Below are 17,540 nucleotides of genomic sequence, written 5' to 3'. Positions count from 1 at the left end.
GTAACATTTTTAATACAGTATGTCACTTTCCTATTCATACACAACCCATTTCGTTATAAAGAGTTCTATATATATATGGATATTTATATTTATATATATATATTTATGGAAATTATTGATTTATAGTTGTGTGTCGTGAATATAATAACAAGACGTAAACACTCAATGCACAAAGTTTTGTTAGTGCAAATAATTTGTGTTTACGCAAATAAAAACTGCATTCACTCCAAAACTTCAAGTCACTTTGCTATTCATACACTAGTATCGATAGCGTCATCCAACAACATTGAACGGGGCATACGTACTGTAAGTAGGTGTGGTGCGAGGAGAGTTGATGCTGGTTGTATTCGTCTTAGACATATGAGAGTGCTGGTAGAAATGGGCAAGGGTAAAGAGCTTGGCTATGAGCTGAAACAGACAATTGTCAATCTAGCACTTATAGCGAACACTTTACGAAAAATAGGAGTCATGGCGGAGAAAATTCATGCCACTGTTCAGTATATCGTGAATAAGTTTTAAGTACGAAGGGTCGGTGAAGAATGTGCCAAGCAAACCCAAACAAAAGAAACTAAGCCTACAACCAGAAAGACTTATTGTGAGGCAAGTGAAATCCAACCCTCTCATGAGTACTCCGAAGCTGCGGGCAGTGCTGGAAGCTGCTACTGGGAAGAAATTATGTAATCAGAAGGACCTGAGAGTTTTACATCGACACGGTTACCATGGCCGTGTACCAAGGAAGAGGCCCTATGTTAGTTAGAAGAACCATGCTGCAAGACTGCTCTTTGCGAAAGAACACGTAAACAAGGGGGCAGGAGTTTTGGAACCATGTCATCTGGTCCGATGAAACTAAAATCGACCTGTTTGGTTTCGAGGATGCCCGTAGGGTGTGGAGAAAGACCGATACGGACGACGCGTGGCCAATACAATTCCTCAGTGAAACACGGAGCTGGAAAGGTTATGATGTGGGGGTGTATGTCGGCACAAGGTGAAGAGAATATTCAATTTATTGAAGGCACGATGGACAAAGTAGTGTACAATAATATTTTGAAGAACAATGTTAAACAAAATGCTGAAAAATTGGGAATGCTACCGAACTACATGTTTCAACAGGAAAACGACCCCAAAACTGCTCTGAACAAGGAGTGGTTAATTTGGAACGTTCCAAAACAATTAAAAACACATCCCCAGTCTGCTGACTTAAAACCTATTGAACATTTATGGCTGTTTTTTGAAGCCTAGGGCTCACAGTAGAAAGGTTTCGGCCAAAGATGAATTAAAATGAGTGATGACCCAAGAATGGTACAGTATCAGCCGTGAACGTGTGCGAGGCTAGTAAATTCCATGCAGCATAGGTATCAAGCTGTCATTAAAGCCAAGGGTTACTCCACAAAGTACTAGGATTGGTTCTGTGGTTCATTTCATTCATATGTTTAGTTGAAGAACTGGCATCGGTATGAATAACAATGTGACGTAGGAAAAGGCCATATTTTGTTATATTCTCGAGTATTTTTTACTATATGTTGTTATAAATATTATTTTTGTATGATATTGAAAAGAAATCTACCAGAAATAAATTTCTTAAAAGACAATTACTGTGACATCCATTTGAATGTCCAAAATATACTGCCCTTTTCACAATATGAATCTGTATGAATAAGGAAGTCCGCCTCTGTGGTGTAGTGGTTAGCTGCCACCCCCGGAGGTCCGGGTTCGATTCCCGGCTCTGCCACGAAATTTGAAAAGTGGTACGAGGGCTGGAACGGGGTCCACTTAGCCTTGGGAGGTCAACTGAGTAGAGGTGGGTTCGATTCCCACCTCAGCCATCCTCGAAGTGGTTTTCCGTGGTTTCCCACTTCACCTCCAGGCGAATGCCGGGATGGTACCTAACGTAAGGCCACGGCCGCTTCCTTCCCTCATCCTTGCCTATCCCTTCCACACTTCCCATCCCCCTACAAGGCCCCTGTTCACCATAGCAGGTGAGGCCGCCTGGGCGAGGTACTGGTCATACTCCCCAGTTGTATCCCCCGACCAAGAGTCTGAAGCTCCAGGACACTGCCCTTGAGGCGGTAGAGGTGGGATCCCTCGCTGAGTCCGAGGGAAAAGCCGAACCTGGAGGGTAAACAGATGATGATGATGATGATGATGATGATGAATAAGAAAGTGATATACTGCATGTGAAGCTTACAGAAATAAGAAGTTCTATTATACGTTAAGTCATTAACTACAGTACATTCCTGAAATATATCCGACAGTTAAAGCACAGGAAATAAGAGGTGAATTGTACAGTATAACTACAGTTACTCTTACCTTCCTTGAATTGAAAATTTGGCCTCGTGTTTTTGATTGATACAAAATGTCGAGGGTGGTCCGGTATGGTGTGGAAAAGAATTTACTGTTGCGAGAGGAGAGAAAGCAGGAATGAAGTCATACTGCTTATCTGTGCAATACAACGGGGACATTTGGAACTTTTTCTCGATAAGGAGCTTGCTGGTCTCGTGTAACACCCAAGGACCGATACTAGGGAGCGTATTACCTGATGCTACGTAGAAGCTTGGCTCGTCCCCGCTGAAATTATATTGCGCCGCGCTGTCCATTTGAGTGTTACCGTACGAAAGCAAACCCCTTAGTTTAATTCGAAGACGGCAGTGTTTGGCCCGTTACGAAGCATTAGTACATCGAAAGACCAAAGATGCTTGATTTTAACCTATTTTAAAAGATATGTTGTGTTTATTAAACTAAAAAATTAGAAGACGACAAATAAAGTGTGAAATTATTGGGAGTTGTGCAACAGTGCAACAACACCACGCACCGCCCCTGCTACCTTACACATATAAAAATCCTTAAAATATGTCCAAAATTACTCGTCGGATTTACAAAATAAGCACAACACTGAACTTGTTCTATTGGTTGAAATTGGTGTAGTCGCGATTAAAAAACAGATGCTACCGGTTTCTCCATAAATATGTACGTGATGAATGCGATTTGGACAGCGTTTATGAGCCCCTTAGTAAGAATTTGAAAACATAATGTCTCTATCTTTAACGGATCATGTGGACAAGTTAGCTGAATAACCCTGCTTATTGTGGTCTGAACGATTTCAGTTACACCGTTTTTTATGTAGCTAGTCTCTCTGATGAACTGTGTGAAACAATGGCGTGTAGGATCAATATAGACACCCACCAATAGCATTTGTTGACCAGTGTACAAAGGTGTTCGACAGAGTAAACAGAGCAGAACGTTTACAAATACTATAAAAAACCGAAATCCCACAACAGGCGATCCCAGTAATATACAAATTTTACACAAACAATTTAATTGTGGTAAGAGTTAGCAACACAATACTAGAAGTCCGACTCGTTCGCTGAACGGTCAGCGTACTGGCCTTCGGTTCAGAGGGTCCCGGGTTCGATTCCCGGCCGGGTCGGGGATTTTAACCTTAATTGGTTAATTCCATTGGCACGGGGGCTGGGTGTATGTGCTGTCTTCATCATCATTTCATCCTCAACACTACGCGCAGGTCACCTACGAGTGTCGAATAGAAAGACCTGCACCTGGCGAGCCGAACTTGTCTTCGGACACTCCCGGCACTAAAAGCCATACGCCATTTCATTTTACAATACTAGAATGGAAACCAATCAACAGGGGTGTACTACAGGGTTGCGGCCTGTTCCCCCTGCTTTTCATAATCTACATGAACGCTCTTGTAAAAGATTGGGGACTTTTTCCCCACGGTAGCATCACCATGAAGAACAGCCTACAACTGGACATGCTGCTGTACGCTGATGACTAACAAGGGGGCATTCCCTACTCGTCACCACGGATTTCGCTCAAATTTATAGAACATGCACGGCTTGGCTAGAAATGAAAGTACCCGAAATGGGAACTCCAGATGGCCAAGCGTATAGAAAATAAAAATAAAAATAAAAATAGAAATGTTGACGCGGCTCTCGCACTGTATAAGCCACTTATGTTAGCGCGCGCACCGAGCAGTTGTTAGTGTGGCGGCAAGAGCTTGGACTAGTAATTCGATGGTCGTGCGTTCGTCTTCCCGTGCGGAGAATTTTTTTTTTTCTATGTTTTTCGTTTGTCTCTCAACTTTTATATTATTCATTTTCCAATTAAGCAAATAGGTGAATAATTTATTTTCTTTCTTTCTTTATTTATTTATTTATATGCAAAAGGCATAGAAAGGGTAAAAAATTGGGATTTCATTGTTAGACTTTTCAACAAGGAATTGTAATTAAAGCGCGTACGAAAATACTTTGTACAATATCTACAATTACGCGCTCATTAAAATGACGTCCTATATTCCTTTTGCATACAAATAAGTAAATCAAATAAATTGTTCACCGCTTTGCTTAATTGGAAAATGAATAATATAGAACTTGAGAAAAAAGTCTCCACACAGGGAGTCGAACCTACGACCATCGAAATACTAGTCCGAGCTCTTACCGCTACGCCAACTACTGCTCGGCGTGCGCACTAACGTAAGTGGCTTATACAGTGCGAGAGCCGCTTCAACACTGTTCTTTTTCTTTTTCTTTTCTATACGCTTGGCCATCTGGAGTTCCCACTTCGGGTACTTTCATTTCTAGCCAAGCCCTGCATGATCTACAAATTTGAGCGAAATCGGTGGTGACGAGTAGGGAATGTCCCCTTGTAAGTGCTATTTGCCTGTCCAGAGGATAACTTGCTAAGCTCTGTACACCAACAGCTCCTGAATACGACATGGAAATGTCAACTGAAAAACACTTCCTTTCAACTGCGTCTCCGGAAACCGTTAAAATTAGTTAATGGGACGTAAAATCAATAACATTATTATCATCACAAAGGAGTCCGACTCGTTGGCTGAATGGTCAGCGTACTGACTTTCGGTTCAGGGTGCCCCGGGTTCGATTCCCACACAAAACACTATCCTCCACCACAGTAATACGCAGTTAACTACACATGGCAGATGCCGCCCACCCTTATCGGAGGGTCTGCCTCACAAGGAGTGCACTCTGCTAGAAATAGCCACAAGAAACTAATTAATTAATCACAAATGAAATGGCAAGAGACGAACACAGACTTGCCAGCTACTACCGGTTTTCCGTCATTTCTACTGTTTTCTCTTCTTTCTTTCTTAATCCGTTTATCTTCCAGGGTTGGCTTTTTCCTCGGACACAGCGAGGGGTCCCACATCTACCGCCTGAAGGACAGTGTCCAGGAGCGTCAGACTTTGGGTCGGAGGTTACAAATAGGTGAGGACCAATACCTAGCCTAGGCGGCTCACCACTGGGGCCTTATGGGAGGGGGGGGGGGGGATGGGAAGATTGGAAGGTATAGACAAGGAGGAGGGAAGGAAGCCACCGTGGCCTTGAGTTAGGTACCATTTCGGCATTTGCCTGGAGGAGAAGAGGGAACCACGGAAACCCACTTCGAGGATGGCTGAGATGGGAATCAAACCCCCTCTACTCAGTTGACCTCCCGAGGCTGAGTGGATCCCGTTTCAGCCCTCGTACCACATTTCAAATTTCGTGGCAGAGCCGGGAATCGAACTCGGGCCATTGGGGGTGGCAGCTAATCACATTAACCACTACACCGCAGAGGCGGACTCTACCATTTTCTCACATATTCATTACTATATCAGTACGGTAGCAGTACTTACTATTACGGATATCACGAAATGAAATGCTCTTTTTAAATTCATTTTTTACGAACTTAAAAAATGTTTCAGTCCGCCTCTGTGGTGTAGTGGTTAGCGTGATTAGCTGCCACCCCTGGAGGTCCGGGTTCGATTCCCGGCTCTGCCACGAAATTTGAAAAGTGGTATGAGGGCTGGAACGGGGTCCACTCAGCCTCGGGAGGTCAACTGAGTAGAGGTGGGTTTTATTCCCACCTCAGCCATCCTGGAAGTGGTTTTCCGTGGTTTCCCACTTCTCCTCCAGGCAAATGCCGGGATGGTACCTCACTTAAGGCCACGGCCGCTTCCTTCCCTCTTCCTTGCCTATCCTATCCAATCTTCCCATCCATTCACAAGGCCCCTGTTAAGCATAGCAGGTGAGGCCGCCTGGGCGAGGTACTGGTCATTCTCCCCGGTTGTATCCCCCGACCCAAAGTCTGAAACTCCGGGACACGGCCCTTGAGGCGGTAGAGGTGGGATCCCTCGCTGAGTCCGAGGGAAAAACCGACCCTGGTGGGTAAACAGATTAAGAAGAAGAAAAAAAAAACATGTTTCATACGTTGGAGACTCAATGTTATTTCTAATACTGAGTTCATGAAAAAATAACGAAATTGTGACATTCGCACTTTTAACAGCCATTGTAATATCTTTGATGAATCCGGCTGAGCGAGTTGCCCGTGCGCTTAAGGGCGAGCACTGTGAGCTTGCATCCGGAAGATAATGGATTCGAACCCCAGTGTCGGCAGCCTGAAAAGTGGTTTTCCGTGGTTTCCCATTTTGACACCAGGCAAATGATGGGACTGTACTTTAATTAATTAAGACCACGGCCGCTTGTCCAGCCCTTTCCTATCCTATCGTCGTCACAATACCTATCTGTGATTTAAATACGTCAACCTCGCGTCGGTAGATTTACAGGCAAGTAAACGAACTCCTGCGGGACAAAATACCGGCACCTCGGCGTCTATGAAAACCATAAACGTAGTTAGTGGGACGTAAAGCAAGTAATAATAATAATAATAATAATAATAATAATAATAATAATAATAACGTGTGGCCTCCGAAGAAGCGTGGGGAAAGTCTTTCGATTTGTCGCCGTATGGGTGACTTGCGCGCCTAAGAGAATGGGGACCTACCCATGATGAATTCTAATTATGTACACGGCACATACACGCAGCCCCCAGAGCCATCGGAATTAACCAATGAAGGTTCAAATCCCCGACCCGGCTGGGAATCCAACCCGGGACCCTCTGGACCAAAGGTCAGTATGCTAGCCATTTAGCGATGAAACCGGAGATTTTAACCCTTAAAATGACACCGTCTATACTCCAGATGCAGTGGAGGCTCATCAGGTGGTTCTGAAGAACTCGTCATCCGGCATCACTTACAGTTTGATGGGGCGTCGGCAATGCTGGCCTTGTTATTCTGAGCTGTTTACAGTATGGAATCCTTCACCTTACACATTGTTTGTATAACGAGTTCTCCATGTGGCAGCCATGACATTATCTACTCTTGTTGCAGGTCTCCTGACGGCAGTCAACTGTATGAGTGTCCAGTGGGCCATGAGAATCCAGAGCCTGTTCACGGCTGCCAAGCTTCTAGCGCTTGTCGGCATCATCCTCACCGGAGTGGTACACATCTCATTAGGTAGGCCTACTGATAAACATCACCATTGCTTTTATTATTGCAATATCAGGTCAGGTTGCATGTGTAAATGAACTGGAAGAATCGGAATGAGACGTGTGATCTAAAGAGAGTTGGGGTGTTCTCTATCGCCTGTTTCCAAACGTGACATCTCTTAACACTCGGGGGATCTTATTCATAAATTGGAAATAGCAGACATGAAAGCGGTGAGTTCCCCCTCTGTGATGTAGTGGTTAGTGTGATTAGCTGCCACCACCGGAGGCTTTGCCAGTATGTTTTAGTGATGTAGTACTACCAACCTACAAAGTTTGAACAAAATCGGTGATGCGGACATCGTGACATTCCCTTGTCAGTCTTCTAGAGTGTACATTGAGTGGAGCAAAGGTGCTGTTAGAAAATAGCGTAACTTTGAGCTACAAGCTCATTTTGCAAATTATTATAACTAAGTTTTGACCTTAAGTCAATGTTGTGATCAGAGCTGACGAACTCGCTATTTGTTTATTTAACGGTTATCTGTTGCTGTTCATCAAAGTTTAAAGTTAAATAAAATTTCAAATTTTAGAGTTTTAAATGTCCGCCTCTGTGGTGTAGTGTGATTAGCTGCCACCTCCGGAGGCCCGGGTTCGATTCCCAGCTCTGCCACGAAAATTTGGAAAATGGTACGAGGGATGCAACGGGATCCACTCAGCCTCGGGAGGTCACCTGAGTAGAGGTGGGTTCGATTCCCCCCTCAGCCATCCTGGAAGTGGTTTTCCGTGGTTTCCCACTTCTCCTCCAGGCAAACGCCTGGGTGGTACCTAACTTAAGGCCACGGCCGCTTCCTTCCCTCTTCCTTGTCTATCCCTTCCAATCTCCCCGTCCCCACACAAGGCCCCTGTTCAGCATAGCAGGTGAGGCCGCCTGTGCGAGGTACTGGTTATTCTCCCCAGTTGTATCCCCAACCCAGAGTCTGAAGCTCCAAGACACTGCCCTTGAGGCGGGATCCCTCCCTGAGTCCGACGGAAAAACCGAACCTGGAGGGTAAACAATAACGAACGACGAATTATGCTCTCATCTTTTATCTGCCCACCCATTCAAGGTCGCGCCTTCTTACTGCTCTGCAACCTACGATATCCCCGTAACAATAATAAGGCAGTTTTTCTCCTTATCTTATTCATAGATATGACTGGCACTTTTATTTTTATTAGACCTTCTCAGCGTCATTTTAAAGACCTTAAAAATATTCCCAGTCACGATTCACATTCTGGAACGCGAGTTAATGAAGTCTTCCGTGACTATTCAGCACCTTTAACTAACTATAAGAATGGCCTTCAACTGCATTTAGTGGCATTTGGAAATGACGCTGTAATGACATCAGAATTATTATGACGGTCTAACCTTGATTTCTGAACACATGCCAGCGTCGGGGGCTGTAGGCTACAACTGGCACATTTCTCAAGGTTGTACTCGACTTTATCGGAACATACCGTAGGGTACGTCCAAGATGCACGCTGGTTTTCTGAGTCAGACAGTCGGCGCCGAGTCGACATAAGTATGTCCTGTGTTTTTAAGCGGGACTGGCCATAATGCACCTGCGCGCAGGAAGCCTGCGCACTGGTAGTCTGACTCAGATATTTACCGGAATGAATAGTTCATTCTGGTTTCAGACAACCTGCCGCGCAGACTGTTGGTTTTCGTGTTGAGTGTGGTAATTCGCCCAGTTCTTCGTAAGCCTGTGTTCAAATTTTAACAAAATAAAACAAAACGTATCCGAACTCATTCTGAAATATTCAAAAATCTGTTTTCGTCGACAAGTAACTGTGGAAAAAGGTGTTTGTACTCCCCGTAAATATATCTTAATTCATTTATTGGATGTATGTCACTTCTCATTCGTTTTAACTTGGTTGTAACATTGTCACTTAGCAGCAATAGAGCTGCAGCCTGTTCTCTTGTTAGTTCCATGCTACACTGATCAGTTGTATTTCATATCTTTTCTTTTGTGGCAGCTCTGTCTGCGCTGACAACCAGCTTTCATAATGGCCACATCCCACCTGCCACTCGGAGTCAGACATTCAGCGCCGACTGTCTGACTCAGAAAACCAGCGTGCATCTTGGATGTACCCTTACTTCACCACCTTTCGGAGTCATAAAATAATACAGGGTGGGCCACGAAAAAACAGGTTTTTGCTATTTTTCACGTCGCACCATCTCAGACAGGTCTTATGGTGGGGATGGGATAGAGCAGGGCTAGGGTTGGGAAGGAAGCGGCCTTGGTCTTAATTGGTGTGAAAATGAAAAATTGCAGAAGAAACATTTTCAGGGTTGCCGACAGAGGGATTCATACCCACTATCTTTAAAATTATAGCTCAACGCTACACGACTCAAACCACGTAGCCAGCTCACTCAGTGGGCCACGAAATTTTTTGCTAGTTTTTTAATGTCGCACTGACACATCGAAGGTTTTTGGCGACGCAAGGATTGATAGCGCCCGTGGCCTTAATTAAGGCACAGTGCCGGCATTCGCCTGGTGACACCAGATGAAACACCAGATGATTATTGGGTGTCGAAAGTGAGAAGTATGCCAGACAGAATAGGAATGGGAGAATACTGGTATAAAGAGACGAACAGTAAAGAGAAGAGATTCATCAAAAAAGTAACGATTAGAGTGAGGGACATAGAGAAACAGATGATTAGGGCAGAATGTGAAACCAAAAGAACACTAGCAGAATTTTGTGGAATTATTCAAAATATGTTAATAAGAAAAGAAAGGCTCCCAAATAGAGAGCTAGGAGGTGTGGTGTGGTGGCTACTGGGGTTATATAAAAATAAGGGGCTGAAAGAGAATCATAATGAAAATCATTGTTTATTCTGTGAAGAAATAATGGCAGAGGCTCATCTATTGAGAGTATATAGAGGAACTAATGCACTGAGAACTAAATATTTTGGTGATGAATATAAATTAAAAGTAGAACGAGAGAGAGATTTCTATACAATAGCTAAATTGTTAAATAAAGAATGGATCTCTCCAGGATGAATAACAAAGATTTTATGTGTAATTTTTTATTTTTTTTTTGTATTTTAAGAAGTATGTGGCAGAAAGAAATTAAAAGAGATTAGCATTAACTAAAAGTATTGTTAATGTTAAGCAAATACTTGCGCCAAAAATAGCATAGGTAAGATATGGGGTATTTAAGCAAGCATTTGAATAGTGTGATACACCTGAAAAGGTTCTTTAAATGCCTGTGGAGGCGATTTGGTGTCTTGCCTGAAACGGTTTGACATAATATGTAGGTACTGCTGGAAAGTGGGTATTTATCTTTCTTTCTTAATCTGCTTACCCTCCAGGGTTTGTTTTTCCCTCGGACTCAGCGAGGGATCCCACCTTTACCGCCTCAAGGGCAGTGTCCTGGAGCGTGAGACATTGGGTTGGGGGATACAACTAGACAGGATGACCAGTACCTCGTCCAGGCGGCCTCACCTGCTATGCTGAACAGGGGCCCTGTGGGGGGGGGGGGGAATGGGAAGATTGGAAGGGATAGACAAGGAAGAGGGAATGAAGCGGCCGTGGCCGTAAGTTAGGTACCATCCCGGCATTTGCCTGGAGGAGAAGTGGGGAAACCACGGAAAACCACTTCCAGGATGGCTGAGGTGGGAATCGAACCCACCTCTACTCATTTAACCTCCCGAGACTGGGCGGACCCCGTTCCAGCCCTCGTACCACTTTTCAAATTTCGTGGCAGAACCGGGAATCGAACCCGGGCCTCTGGGGGTGGCAGCTAGTCACGCTAACCACTACACCATAGAGGCGGAATTAATTCACTCACCGAGAAATTACGGCAGATGCTGAAGGTAGTCTCCGTTCACGTCTATGAACGTTTGGGCACGTCGGAACATAGTGACTGATAACTGCTTGCAGCTCTTCAGTAGTGTTTATGCGGACATTAATCGTGAAGATTTCCTTGATTTTATGCAGGGTATGTGGATTGTTGTAATAACATAGAAAAATACATTTCTCTCCTTATTTTACAAAATTTTTTTTCCAGTCTGAGAATTGAAGACGTCCGCCTGTGTTCCATTTTACATATATTTTACATATTATGTGAAAAATGTAACATTTTGGTACCTATGTAGGTAATTATTCAAATATTAAGAAAATGTCAGCTTGTTTAATTTTCAGACTATAATAAAATTATTGATGAGCCTCCGTGGCTCAGGCGGCAGCGCGCCGGCCTCTCACCGCTGGATTCCGTGGTTCAAATCCCGATCGTTCCATGTGATATTTGTGCTGGACAAAGCGGAGGCGAGACAGGTTTTTCTCCGGGTACTCCGGTTTTCCCTGCCATCATTCATTCCAGCTACCCTCTCCAATATTATTTCATTTCAGCTGTCATTCATTAATCATTGCCCCAGAGGAGTGCGACAGGCTTCGGCTGCCGGCACAATTCCTATCCTCGTCGCTAGATGAGGCCTCATTCATTCCATTCCCGACCCGGTCGAATGACTGGAAACAGGCTATGGATTTTCATTTTCAGTAAAATGACTAGTGAATTTCATCTCATATAGAATATATTTCAATTGCTAAATTTGGCCTTAACATTCCTTTTAAATTGGAATTTCTAACCCTTTGTCAGTGAAATACAGTAGGTCCGAGTGCCTGAACGGCATACATCACTAATCCTTTCACAGAATCTGGGATGGCTAGGTGCCTTTCATTGGTCAAAGTTTCTAATAAAACTCCATGCAGTCTTGATGAATTCTAGGTTATTCGAGCTCTGTCTATTTACGAGATCATTAGTGGCGAACAAGAAGAGCCCCCGCAAGATCTTTCAGCCGGGTAGGTTTATCTTTTTAAATATGCACCGGTGAATTCCTGCGATGCTGGAACGGTCCTTCTCAGCCTACAAGAGAAGTTTATCGGATCAGCGTTAAAACATCACAATGGAAAACGGGAGAAGTACAGGATGCGGAAGAAATACCTGACGAATTTCAAACTTAAATAACTCGGCAACGCAACAAGCCATTCAAAGACTTATTGCACAGTTGGAAAGAGTAGTGTTTGCCATTTGCGCCACATACACATTAGGTTTTAAAAATAATGTCATCCAAATGTCGACCTGTTCGATGCACCTCTGAAGCCTCTCCCTGAAGTTCAGCAAGACTCGCTTGAACATGCCTTGTGGTATTGCCTCGATTTCTTCACGGATGGCAGCTTTCGGCTTACGTCGGAAGACGCGATCCTTAAAATATCGCCAGAGAAAGAAATCACACGGGCGAGGTGAGAGGAACGGCCTGGCCATGGAACGTCACCCCGTAAGGAGATGAGACGCCCTAGAAACATTCCTCTGAGGAGACCCATCGACGCCCTGGCTGTGTGTGCAGTGGCACCATCTTGTTGGAAACACACAGCAGGATTCCCTAAGTCTGTGAGTGTCGGCTGCAGGAAGTTGCTCATAACAAACAGAATGGTGTTCCTGCTCGGAACTTTCTCATGTCGACCTAAGCCAAAGTGTCTGCGAAACAAACGCAGTGTTGTGGTAACGGATTCGGCAGTTTTGAAATAAGTAATGGCGTATGGCCTCCGGAGAGGCCTGGTGCAGGTCTTTTTCTAGTAGACGGCCTATTAGGCGACCTGCATGTCTGTGAAGATGAGGGCCCTACCCCCTACCTAGGATGATTTCTAATGTTGAATACGCCACACACACCCAGCCCCCAAGCAATTGGAATTAACCAATTAAGGTTAAAATCCCCCACCCGGCCGGGAATCGAACCCGGGACCCTCTGAACCGAAGGCCAGTAGGCTGACAATTCAGCCAACGAGTCGAACAGTTTTGAAATAAGTCTCAATCACGAAACCTCGGTGCTCACCACTCCACGCTATGCTAGCGACTGGCTGGCTGACTGACTACCCCGGACGAGACGATGCACGTGTTCTCCAAGGCCAAGGCCAAGACCAAGACCGCGCGCACCACGACAATAACACCTGTTTGAAAAATGTGGCCAATGCGACCTTTAGTTCGCTCCAATCTACTGTATGTAACATAAATGGCAAACCCTGCTTTTCTTAAACTGCGCAACAAAATTGTGAATGTCTTGTTGCGTTGCTGAGTTATTTACGTCTGAAATTCGTCAGGTATTTCTGCCGCACCTGTACTTGGTGACACACTGCACATCACGATAACAAATAAGTTACCGTACTATTTATGTTACTTAATAGCGGTGTAAAGAGTCTATATCAACTAAATACAATCATTTATTTCATTTTCAGGGTATGAGAGCAGCAGAAAATTAGCTACAACAATGTATTGTCTAATATAATCCGCGATTTACAGTGCAAAACATTATTTTTAAATATTTGAAGTATTTTGATTATGCCTTTGGTTTGATTATTTCTGGTATGGAGATGCCCGTGGAGCAGAAGAGGTGAAAGAAGGTGCCGGGATGAATGGGTCTAGCTACAATGTCAAGAAGAGAATTTAAAACTTAAACTGAAGGTTATATTTTCTTAAATAACAAAATTTTCATAACAATGAAATGTCAGGTACACTGACAAATTCTAGACAAGACAAGAAATCCAAAATTTAGTGACTGTTTAAAAACTACTGGGCTTCAAGCCCCTCGCTTTACAGTTCTTGAGCTCCTAGCTCAAATTTACCAAAAGCACAAATTTAGTCAAGGGCAGAAATCGCTCAATACATGAAGCACTTGCTCCCAATGTACAACATCAAGCCTCCCAGAGGCATTTTTACAACACTTGAAAGGAGCTGACGTGCTCTGTTTTCCAAGCCTATTCAAGGCAATATCAGAAAATTACCATCACTCGCCACCAAGGCACAATTTACAAAATTTGAAACAGGGGTATCCAGTTCCCAACCTATTGGGCCGTTGCAAAAAAAAAAAAAAAAAAAAAAAAGAAATCAGGTTAAGTAAATGGCCCGAAACACAAATTGAATGGAGGCGTGTACTGGAACTCCTAAAAATGAACTGTTAAAACCTAAAGGGCACTAGGCCGATGAAACAGGGTCTATTCCCAAACTATGGAGGTGACTCGTATAAGAATAAATTAAGACATGACAGAGAGGAAGAACTCCAGTTACAAAGTGTAGTCACCTCAAACCAATATGAAGGGGAGCTCGAGAGGGTACATCACACTTTATCCCCGATTTACAGTTGCAGATTTTATGAATTTTTTACATTAGCCGGCAGAAAGTTACATTTTTAGAAAAGTAGGTTACACAGTTAATGAGTCGGACCTTTCCCTCGGGTTAAACTGCGGATCTAGCAAGAAAGTAAGATGTTATGTGGCCATTACCTTGCTGAAGAACTGCTGCCTGATGAAAGAGGCGCCGCCCGCCTCCTGCTTGACACACACACTTAGATGAAGATCGAATGGCCAAGAGACGAGAAAAGCCGCAGTTTATAAACCCTCGGGGAAAGTTCGTGATCATTCATGAATAATCCAGACAACCCCCCCCCCCCAGAATTTTATTGGTTAAATTCAAAAGTGACACTCAGAATCGAGGAAGAAACCTGTGATAGGCGGAAAATTAATTACAGAAATTCGTGATTGGCTAGATTCAAAACTGGCGGAAAGAAAAGATAAATATTGCCAACCCAAAAATAAATGAAAAACTTATGAATACGAAACTTCTTTAAATCAAAAGTTCTTTCACTTCGCACCAGGGTGCATGATCATAGTTTTTTGGTGGTGTCATCTATGAGAGAAAGTCCAAACTTCTTGATAAATGTCAAACAAAACAAGTTGAAATACAGTCAGTTCAGGAAACTTCACAATAAAAAAAATTATCATATTTTAGTGGTGGCATCTTCTGAGTAAAGTTCTAACTTGTTGTATTATTGGTTTCACATTTGATAGATAGAGGGGATCTTTTAGGCGCTCGTTTTGAACGTGCGGCGTAGCGGCGTACCTCCTGGTATAATTTCATAACGTCAAAATGAGAAAACAGTAGCCTATATAAATTATCCGAAACAACAATGATAATAATAATTTCGTGTGGCCATTTCTAGCCGGGTACAGCCCTAGTAAACCAGACCCTCCGATGTGGGTGGGCGGCATCTGCCATGTGTAGGTAACCGTGTGTTATTGTGGTGGAGGACAGTGTATGTGTGAGTTGCTGGGATGTTGGGGACAACACAAACACCCAGTCCCTGAGCCAAGGGAATTAACCATTTAAGGTTAAAATCTCCGAATCGACCGGGAATCGAACCTGAGCCCCTCTGAACCGAAGAGCACTGCGCTGACCATTCAGCCAAGGAGCCGGACGAACAACAATGATGACTTTGTCATAAAATATGGCGGTATATAAAACTATTTTATTGTCTCATATCTTTGTATGCGCCTCTTGGCACAGGCCAGAGCAAAGTGTAACTTCCACCGAAGTCCCAGCCTCATCCATGGCTGTGACAGTATGGAAGCTGCTGGGGTATGGATGGTGCTGAGTAATGACATTTGGAACACAACTAGTGTCTGAGTGTTATAAAAGGTGTTGATCATACGATCATTCGTGCTGCATTAGTACCTTTCCAGCGAGGAAAGCAATGGCAAACTACCTCACTCCTCATCTTGCCTAGCACGCCTCATTTTGGTGCTGCCATTGGTTTTTGCGGTTTCCCTATAACTGCATAGCCTTTGGTGGTGCTGTTTGAGGATCCAACCAGCCTCTGGGCTGATGACTTAACAGACAGACACTGCTACATATTTTATGAATGTACATCTTCTTCTTCTTCTTCTTCTTTTTCCACCGCTTTTCCCACACCTGTGGGGTCGCGGGTGCGATCTGTGTCGCACATGTGGATTTGGCCCTGTTTTACGACCGGATGCCCTTCCTGACGCCAACCCTATATGGAGGGATGTAATCACTATTGCGTGTTTCTGTGGTGGTTGGTAGTGTAGTGTGTTGTGTGAATATGAAGAGGAGAGTGTTGGGATGGACACAAACACCCAGTCCCCGAGCCAGAAGTATTAATCAGAAGCGATTAAAATCCCCGACTCGGCCGGGAATCGAACCCGGGACCCTCTGAACCGAAGGTCAGTACGCTGACCATTCAGCCAACGAGTTGGACATTTTATGAATGTACATATTTAACTGATATTTGCTACATTTTTATGTACGTATGTCACACTTTGATATTACAAAAAAAATCCAGGCCCTTGTCATCACTACTGTCACTGCCAATCTCTATACTTTTTTTTTTTTGCTAGGGGCTTTACGTCGCACCGACACAGATAGGTCTTATGACGACGATGGGATAGGAAAGGCCTAGGAGTTGGAAGGAAGCGGCCGTGGCCTTAATTAAGGTACAGCCCCAGCATTTGCCTGGTGTGAAAATGGGAAACCACGGAAAACCATCTTCAGGGCTGCCGATAGTGGGATTCGAACCTACTATCTCCCGGATGCAAGCTCACAGCCGCGCGCCTCTACGCGCACGGCCAACTCGCCCGGTAATCTCTATACTTACGATTGTGTAACTTATAGTATTTCCTGGAAAGAACTCTCGAGAGAGCGCGACCACCAGATTGTACTAACCAGCTGTCCTCCCTTCGCCAGCTGTTAGATTAATGTTAAGCCTGCAGTTGTCTTTCTGCCATATTATTTGCGTAGAAACGAGCGAGCAAGCGAGTCCTGACATTTCCCCTCCACTTTCAAGTTCAAGTCAAACTTATCGGCCCACATTGGGCACGTGCGTGACGTCGTAAATGTCAGTCCTCTGCTTGCGCTCTTACGGGCATGTCAGCATAGCTGAGTGACGATGGAGTCGTCTTCTTCTCCTTCTTATAATAATAATAATAATAATAATAATAATAATAATAATAATAATAATAATAATAATAATAATGTCCGCCTCTGTGGTGTAGTAGTTAGTGTAATTAGCTGCTACCCCCGGAGGCCCAGGTTTGATTCCCGGCTCTGCCACGAACTGTAAAAAGTGGTACGAGGACTGGAACGGGGTCCACTCAGCCCCGGGTGGTCAAATGAGTAGAAGAGGGCTCGATTCCCACCTCAGCCATCCCAGTTCAGCTTAACAGGTAAGGGCACAGTGTAGTGGTTTATACGATTAGCAGCGTCAGGGGAAAATCAACCCTAGAGGGAAAAACAGATTAAGAAAGAAAGAAAGAAAGAAAGAAAGAAAGAAAGAAATAAAGAAAGATTATTATTATTATTATTATTATTATTATTATTATTATTATTATTATTATTATTATCTTCTTCTTTCTTAATCGGCTTACCCTCCAGGGTTG

The 17,540-nt window shown here is 43.9% G+C and overlaps 1 protein-coding gene across 1 annotated transcript in view; it reads left to right on the top strand.

The window, feature by feature from the left end:
* Nucleotides 1-17,540, top strand: part of JhI-21 (Juvenile hormone Inducible-21) — a 249,849-nt gene that overhangs the window by 126,334 nt on the left and 105,975 nt on the right. The window contains exon 2 of the mRNA XM_067151198.2: nt 7,181-7,306. Within this exon, the coding sequence (XP_067007299.2) occupies nt 7,181-7,306 (126 nt within the window). The remainder of the gene's footprint in view (nt 1-7,180; nt 7,307-17,540) is intronic.

The sequence above is a fragment of the Anabrus simplex genome, chromosome 7 (genome assembly GCF_040414725.1).
Source record: "Anabrus simplex isolate iqAnaSimp1 chromosome 7, ASM4041472v1, whole genome shotgun sequence".
NCBI lineage: Eukaryota > Metazoa > Arthropoda > Insecta > Orthoptera > Tettigoniidae > Anabrus > Anabrus simplex.
The sequence above is the reverse complement of the archived record's forward strand: the minus strand, read 5'-3'. Positions and strand labels throughout refer to the sequence as shown.